This window comes from Melospiza georgiana, chromosome 6 (assembly GCF_028018845.1).
Source record: "Melospiza georgiana isolate bMelGeo1 chromosome 6, bMelGeo1.pri, whole genome shotgun sequence".
NCBI lineage: Eukaryota > Metazoa > Chordata > Aves > Passeriformes > Passerellidae > Melospiza > Melospiza georgiana.
In genome coordinates, this window is record NC_080435.1 from 23,173,034 (window position 1) to 23,180,829 (window position 7,796).

The 7,796-nt window shown below is 49.2% G+C and overlaps 1 protein-coding gene across 2 annotated transcripts; it reads left to right on the top strand.

The window, feature by feature from the left end:
- The first annotated feature begins 329 nt into the window (after window positions 1–329).
- LMO2 (LIM domain only 2) lies at window positions 330–7,526 on the top strand. Of its 2 annotated transcripts, none has more exons than XM_058027135.1 (4): window positions 330–439; window positions 847–1,024; window positions 3,569–3,784; window positions 6,582–7,526. In XM_058027135.1, exons 1-4 carry the CDS (start codon window positions 403–405, stop codon window positions 6,799–6,801), a joined length of 651 nt encoding a protein of 216 aa, XP_057883118.1. In that variant the 5' UTR covers window positions 330–402; the 3' UTR covers window positions 6,802–7,526. The 2 variants fall into 2 exon arrangements, with proteins under 2 accessions (XP_057883118.1, XP_057883119.1); XM_058027136.1 differs by lacking the exon at window positions 330–439 and adding an exon at window positions 727–746.
- The last annotated feature ends 270 nt before the right edge of the window (window positions 7,527–7,796 follow it).

A 7,796-nucleotide genomic window follows, 5' to 3' on the forward strand; every position in this document is an offset into this window, starting at 1 on the left:
GAAGCGAATGTTCACTCGGGGCTATAAATGAGGCACAACTGAGCTGACCGGTTTGAACTCCGGGCGGACAAATAATGCTCGGGATCTTTACCTGTGGCTCTGCGAGCGCCGCACAAACCCATGGGTGCGTGTGGGCATGTGCATGTTGGTGTCAGAGAGGGAGAGGGCGAGCAGAGGGATGGTGAGTGCCGCTCTCTGTGCGGCTGGGAAGGCGGCACAATCCGCAACCAGGCGCTTATTTTTTTCCAGCTCTCGGGATCATTCTCAGGTCGCCCACCTGCCTGCGCATAGAGACAGCGTTAGTAGGGGAATAATAATAATAACGTGAGAGCGCCTCGGCAGCCCCCAGCCCTGGCTCTGGGGAGCCCCGCTCTGTCTCTTTAAGGAACCCAGCGAGTCGTGATGCTGCTGTTTGTATTGCCGAATCCCCAGGAGTGCAGTTAAGAAACGGGCAGCTGTCTCTTTAAGTGTGATTTCCTTCTATTGTATTTGAATCGTGATCAGGAAAAAGGAAATGAAACCAGAGAGCCGGGGCTGAGCCACGGAGTAATAATAATCGCGGGGATGCGGCCGCCGCCGCTCTCGGCGCTGCCGCCCGGGCGCGGAGCGTGTGCGGAGCTGCCCGCGCGGAGCCGCTGAGCGCGGAGGAGCCGCGGTGGCGGCCGCGCCCGCCGCCCCCCGCCCGCCGCGGGAGCGGGAGCGGCCCCGCCGTGCGGGGCGCGGGGGGAGCGCGGCGGGGATGGGAGGTCAGCGGGGCCGGGGGGGGCGCGCGGGGCCGGGGGGGGCCGCGCGGGGCCGGAGCGCAGCCCCAGCCCCCGCGTGTGTCTCTGTGTCTCGGTGCTGCAGGAGGAAATGCTGTGAATGTCATCGCGGGGCGGCGGGGCAGCGCGGCTGGCGACAAGGCTCCGCGAGCAGACAGCCTCTGCGGGGGCGGCGGGGGCAGAGCCCACCACCGGCACGCCACAAAGGAACCGGCCCTGCCAATGTCATCGGCCATCGAGAGGAAAAGCCTCGATCCTTCCGAGTAAGTGCGCGCTTTCTCCGCCCGGTGCCCCGCTCGCCATCGTCCCCGGGCGCCTCCCGGTGCCGCCCCGGGAGCGGGCGACGGAGCCGCTGCCGGCATTGTGTGCCCGGCAGCCCCGGAGGGCTTCGGCGGCAGCCTCGCCGCTCCCACCGCGCTCCCCCGCCCCGGACACCGGGCTGCCCCGGCCCCGCGGGCTGGCGGTGTGCGGGAGCCTGGGGAGAGCCCCCCGAGTTGTGGGAAGGAGCGGCCGGGAGCAGAGAGGCGCAATTCCCCCGGGCAGGGCATCTCCCACTCGCTCATCCCGCCGCGAGAGACAGAGCATCCCGCTTCCCGAGCTTGCAGGTTTTCCATCCCGAGGGACCCTCTCCGCCCCGTCCCCGATCTGCCCGAGCCGCTGCAGCCCATCAGTGAAAGGTCAGGGCTGTTAGCTGCGGGTGCCCAACTTCCACGTTTTCGTAATGCAACTTCCAAAAGCTCGTAGAAAGCTTGGTGGGGGCTGGGTGTTCTGCTAAGAGCATGTAGACAGACTTGATGGACGGGATGTAGGAGATGAGAATTTCCCTCCCTGGGCTTCCGTGTCCAGATCCAGGCTTTCTCCCGGGCTCTGCTCCCGCTGTCCCATCCCTGCTGCACACCAGGGATGGTAACCCAGCACAGACCCAGGGCCACTTCAGCCCTGAACGGGCTAATTAACTGCACTTAGGCTTGTCTGGGATCGCGGTAAAAGAGAAGAAAAAAAGAAATAAATTATAAAATCTCCGTTTCTAGATAACGCTTAAAACATCTCTCTCAGTAAATTGAGTCATTCATGGTTTGTTTCCTGTCAGATACTAAAAATGCCATTGCTTGGAGCCCGGAACGAGCACATGGGAACTGCTGCTGCTTTTGGGGGTTAAATCACTTCATTCCATGATGTTTTACGTTACATTTTCCTCTATGCTGTTTTTTTTTTTTTTTTTTTTTTTAAGAAACGCTAATCCCATTTCCTAATGATGTCTAGCTTTCATCTACAAAGTTTTTTTTAATCTTTATTTATTTACCTGCCTTGTGGTCTGGTGGCTTAAGTACTGGCTTAGGAATGGGTGGACATCAAAAGCCTAATGCGTTAACCAGGAATGCTGCTCTGCATAAACATCCGTTGGGCTGTTCCCGAGTCAGGGCTCTCAGAGAAACCTGGCTTGGGACTCCCAAACACCCCTCAGATGAAACATTTCAGGGTACACTCCAAAGTTTCAAAAAATGGATAATGAAGGATAATGACATGTGCTTCCTTCTACTGGAAAGCTCTCAGAAGTTGTCAGCGTGGAGCCCACGTGCTAGGAAAGGGAGCATGCGGCCCAAAAAGAAAAATTTGGAAAAAGCAGAGCCTAATCATGTGTTCCCCATGATTTTAATGAAAACTCACAGGATGGTGAGGTGGCAGGAGAGGGGTGTTACGACATAGCTTGCAGGGCACAGCAGTTTAAACTTAGAAGGGAGAAACCAGAACAGAACCAGATAATATCTCAGGGCTCAGCTTGCCTAAATAAAAACTGCAGGATCACTTTCTCAGCCCAGAAGTTTTTGACCAGAGGTCGTTCGTCCCTGCTGAAGAAAGTAATTTTTGCCCAGAAAACTGCTGATCCAGTAAATAAGCAGGAGTAATACAATTTTTTTCCTGTTGCCTGCTGGAAACTGGGAGCAGAGCTTCTTCATCAGTGCAGGTCTCCTCTGCCCCCAGCAGCCCAGGGGAGGACAGGCCAATGACAGCAGCAAATTGCTCAGGGACTCTGTGCTGGAGCACTAATCCAATAAAATGAAAAAATTTAGGGTCCACTCTACTAGCCACAGGTTTGAAATGAAGCAAGTGCTTAAGGGATAGATCCAGTAGATTTTTTTATTTACCTCTCTGGCATTTAGGTGAATCCCAGAACATTACAAAACTGAGTTCAGGCACTGATCTTTTAAATTTTTTGCTCTTTTTCTTTTTTTTTAAGTTGTGAAATTACCCTAAAAGACACAGAAATACTTAGAAGAAAATTCTCACTTTTTTTACCAGAATTATCCTAGCTCTCCAAGCTTTTTAGATAACAAAATAGGTGCTTAAAGAGTCAGTGCTAATATCACAATAAAGATTTGTGCCTCCTTTCACTCATGGATGTGTAAATCCTAGATAATTGAGGTATGTTGGCATAAACCCATCCCAGGGGATTCATGTCCTCGGCTAAGGGAAAAAGAAGTCCTGCAGCAACATGAGGTAAAATGCTGGCTTTATTAAAATCAGCAGTGAGACTTAAACCAGTTGGGCAACACAATCAGCGGTAGTGTTTATCCATTTTATGCTGTTCTGACAAGTGGCACTGTCAAATTTAGTCTCCAAATTTCCATTTCCCAATGGAAAGTGTGAAATCCCTTGGGTGCCTTTCTTAGTCCTTCTGAAAACAAGGACACCACCCTCCCTGTCCGAACCTGTCTGAGCTTGGGACTCGTTTTGCTTTTCCTCCTCCTCGCGTGGACGCTCTGGGAGTGGGTTCCCCTCAGCCCAGGTGTGTGTCACCCCCTCAGGGAGCCAGTGGATGAGGTGCTGCAGATCCCCCCGTCGCTGCTGACATGCGGGGGGTGCCAGCAGAACATCGGGGACCGCTATTTCCTCAAGGCCATCGACCAGTACTGGCACGAGGACTGCCTCAGCTGCGACCTGTGCGGCTGCCGCCTCGGCGAGGTGGGCCGGCGCCTCTACTACAAGCTGGGCAGGAAGCTCTGCAGGAGGGACTACCTCAGGTAGGCATCCCACTGCTCCTCACACCCTTACTGCCTCCTTCCCGTTTTACTGAGCACAGCTGGGATTGAGGAATTCCTTTGGAATGGCTCTCAGAGCCTGGCAGCGTCTGCAAGCTCAGGTTTGCAGTATGGGCTCCTGTCCTAGAATGCCTGGAATATTTGGTCTGGAAAGGGACATTTCAGCTCCTCTCCTTTCAGCCCCTGCCACAGGCAGAGACACCTTCCACTAGGACAGGTTGTTCCAATTCCCCTCCAACCTGGCCTTCCAGGGATGGGGCATCCACAGCTTCTCTGGGCACCCTGTGCCAGGGCCTCACCTCAGGAAAAATTCCTTCCCAATATTCCAGCTAAACACACCCTCTGGCGCTTTAAAGCCATTCCCTTTGTCCCATTTCTCCATCCCTTGTCCAAAGTCTGTCTCCAACTCTCCTGGAACCCCTTAAAGCACTGGAAGGGGCTCTAAGGTCTCCCCAGAATCTTCTCCATAGTGCATAGCCCCAGCTCCCTCAGCGTGTCCTCATATTTTTGGGATTCATATGCAGATGCTTTTAGTATTGCTGGGATTCTTCAGTAAGTTATAGATAAAGCTAGAGATTATCTGTGTTGCTTAGATAAACAACACAGAGTTGTTTATAGATAAATCTTTTAAAGTTTGGGGGGAAAAAAGCATTTTTAATGGAAGAGAAAGCAGTGCTGCACACTGTGGAAAAACCAGAATTACTTGATAATGTGAAGAATACAGAAAGAACTCCCAGGACTAGGAGTTGTTGGCATCTGTCATTCTGCACACACCTAACCCCACAGTTCCAGGTGAAGGGTCAGTGTGGCATTCTGGCAAGCAGAAATTGGGAAAAGGGGCTGAATTCCAGCAATCTCCCACTGAGCTGGCAATGAACAGGTTCCCCTGAATGGTTTTAAGGAGTTTTCTGCTTCTCCCAGAATTGGCTTGGAGCTTAAAGGTGTTTATGCCCAGGTAAGAGGTGAAAGATCATTTAGGGTTTGGCATTCTTAAGCCTGGTGCTGAATAAGCAAGAATTTGCACATTTTGCAGAATCAGATCCTACAAATACACTTGTTATGGGTGTTTTCATCAATAACTCTCTGCCTGCCTGCTTTGCCCAAATTTGTAAGTAAAGGATTAATTGGAGACTAAGATATTTCACAAAAAATTGACAACAAATGATCTTTACATTCTTGATTAAAATGTATTGATCTTTGCTGTGCTGATTGTGTTCCATTTCTTCTAATGGATTCCTAATGTGTCAGGAGGTTTGTGGAACAGAATAATGATATTTGGTATATTTCCAGCTTTTTTACTGAAGGCTAATTTACCTGCCAATAAAAATGAAACCAAAATCTCAGTGGACTTCCTAATTATGCTGTCCCTGGGCTTTGCTGATGGAATTTTGCTGAGCAGAAATTAAGGACTGAGTTCTGCTAATGGGACCACTTGTAAATCCAGCAGTGATCCGGTGTTAATTACACTTCCCAGATACTTTTCATCTTAAAATGGAAGCAACAGGAAGTATGGCAATACAATTAATGCATTTTCTTGCAGTGCAATCCAACGTTTTTATTTATTTAATAATGCAATAGATATCTTCCCTCATTAATGAAAAATTTGGCAACCTTTTTGTAACCTTAGCGTTACTTTCAATGGGCAGAAGTAAACACTGACATCTCCTGGTAGACAAAAGGAATGATACTCTTTCTCCTTAAATGTCTCTTAATTTACCAGACATCTTTTTTCCAGTTCAGAAGATGATTTAAATCAGGCACAGCACATGCAGGAGATGTGCAGGAGGTGGAAAAACTCCTTCCAGAATTAGTATGGAAGTTTGGAAGTCAAACTCAATGAATACATCACTTGTAACATTTGTCCCTTTTAAAAATAAAATATCAATATAGCCATGCTTCTTTATTACTGATTTGACTTCAACTCTGCAGGGCATTCATTAGAGTCTCCTTTTTAGAGACAATGTCATGAGGACCTCAGCAGTGTTTCTCCACATGGATTACAGAGCAGTCCACAGCATGAAACTGTCTCATAGCTATCTAGGAGGTCTCTGAATGTGTCCTTCAGGAGTGACTTCAGGACCAGGAGTGTCTTCATGGATATAGAAATGCTTGAAAGAATTTCCAATGTGGAGACACAGACAAAAGGCAGGAGAGCCTCAGACCATGGCTTATCCCAACTCCTTGCTGTAAATTACAGGGCAACAGTTTAAGAAAGGCAAAAATTATGAGCAAAAGGTAATTTCTGTGGATCACAGAAGTGGAAGTGTTAATATGGCACAACTTCATGCAGTGTTCTGGGAAACCTTTGCTCCTCCAATTCAGAATAAAGTCAGAGAAGCCAATTCTATTGATATATTTGAGTAGATTTAGTTTGGATATTAAGGAAGAAATTCTTCCCTGGGAGGGTGGGGAGGCCCTGGCACAAGTTGCCCAGAGAAGCTGTGGCTGCCCCATCCCTGGAAATGTCCAAGGCCAGGTTGGATGAGGCTTGGAGCAATGTGTGCTAGTGGAAGGTGTCCCTGCCCATGGCAGGGGGTGGCACAGGATGGACTTTAAATTTCCTTCCAACCCAACCCATTCTGTGATTTTATCCAAGCTGAAAACCTTGGATTTTCTGTTTCAATTTTTGGTGTTGCAAAGTTTCCAGCTCTTCTGGGCAGTTTCCCACGCGACCTCTCTCTAAGTCAGCGCTTGTCCTAATGGATCAGGGGTGTTTGCTCTGGTTTTGACTGGTTTTGCCCAGCCAGGGAGCCGTGCTGACTCTGTGCTGTCGCTGCAGGCTCTTTGGCCAGGACGGGCTGTGCGCCTCCTGCGAGAAGCGGATCCGCGCCTACGAGATGACCATGCGGGTGAAGGACAAGGTCTATCACCTCGAGTGCTTCAAGTGTGCCGCCTGCCAGAAGCACTTCTGCGTGGGGGACAGGTACCTGCTCATCAACTCGGACATCGTCTGCGAGCAGGACATCTACGAGTGGACTAAGATCAACGGCATGATCTAGCACGGACGCGCCTGGCGCTCTGGGACAGACACCTCCCGGGCCCGGCTGCAGCCAGGAGATCTTCCCTTGGGCTGTGGGCTTTGGAACGGGGGGGAACGCCACGGTCAGCCCTCGGCAGGCAGCGCTACCTAGAATGTAAACTACACCCAGGTGAAGGAGGGAGAGCAAAGCAATAGTAGCTAGACTGACTCGTGTTCGCAGCACGGACAGTAACTGACATCAGCTGGCAGCTGGGGACAGACACAGCACCACAACCCATCCTCCCAACTGGAGCAGAGTAGGGACTTCTGTAAAGACATGTTATGACGTTGTCACCTGCAGACTAGGATTGTGCAATTCAGTTTTCTTTCTGTCTTGTTTTCATTGCTGAGTTTAGATGACAAGCTCCCACATTAGGCGTGACGAAGGAAGGAAAGAGCCATCCCTCACGTGGTCATTCCATATGGCCTCACACTTTGGGTGGGAGTTATTTTTGCATGGATTTTTTCTTTTTCCTTTGAGAATGAACAGTGCATCCTCTAGTCCCAAACTCTTCTTTTAAAAAACCCTGCTGAATAGTTGCTTTCGGGCACTGCTGTCTCAAGATGAGATGTTCCCCAGATCATTTCTATACAAATATAAATCTAAAGAGTTGTTCAACTATTTTATTAACTTAGATTATATCAATAAAATATTTGTTGTGTGTAGTAAGACTCTGCAGCTTTAATAAAAATAATGAAAGATTTGAGTGTTGTTCTTTCTTTTTTCTTTTTTTTTTTTTTAATTGTGCTGGATTTTTTTTGTTTATATCATTAATTTTATTTTTTGGTAGCAGGGTTTCTACTCTTTGCCTACAGCTGGATCCACTTCAGGTTTTGTTTCAAAGCACAAATGTGAGAACACTGAGGGTTCAGTAAATCTTGTGCTCTTCATGCTAAGAAATAGGAGAAGTCAGTGTTGTGTGTCACCAAGGCTCTTTGGTGTTTATGAGGATGTTTTGAGGCTGGTTCTGGGTG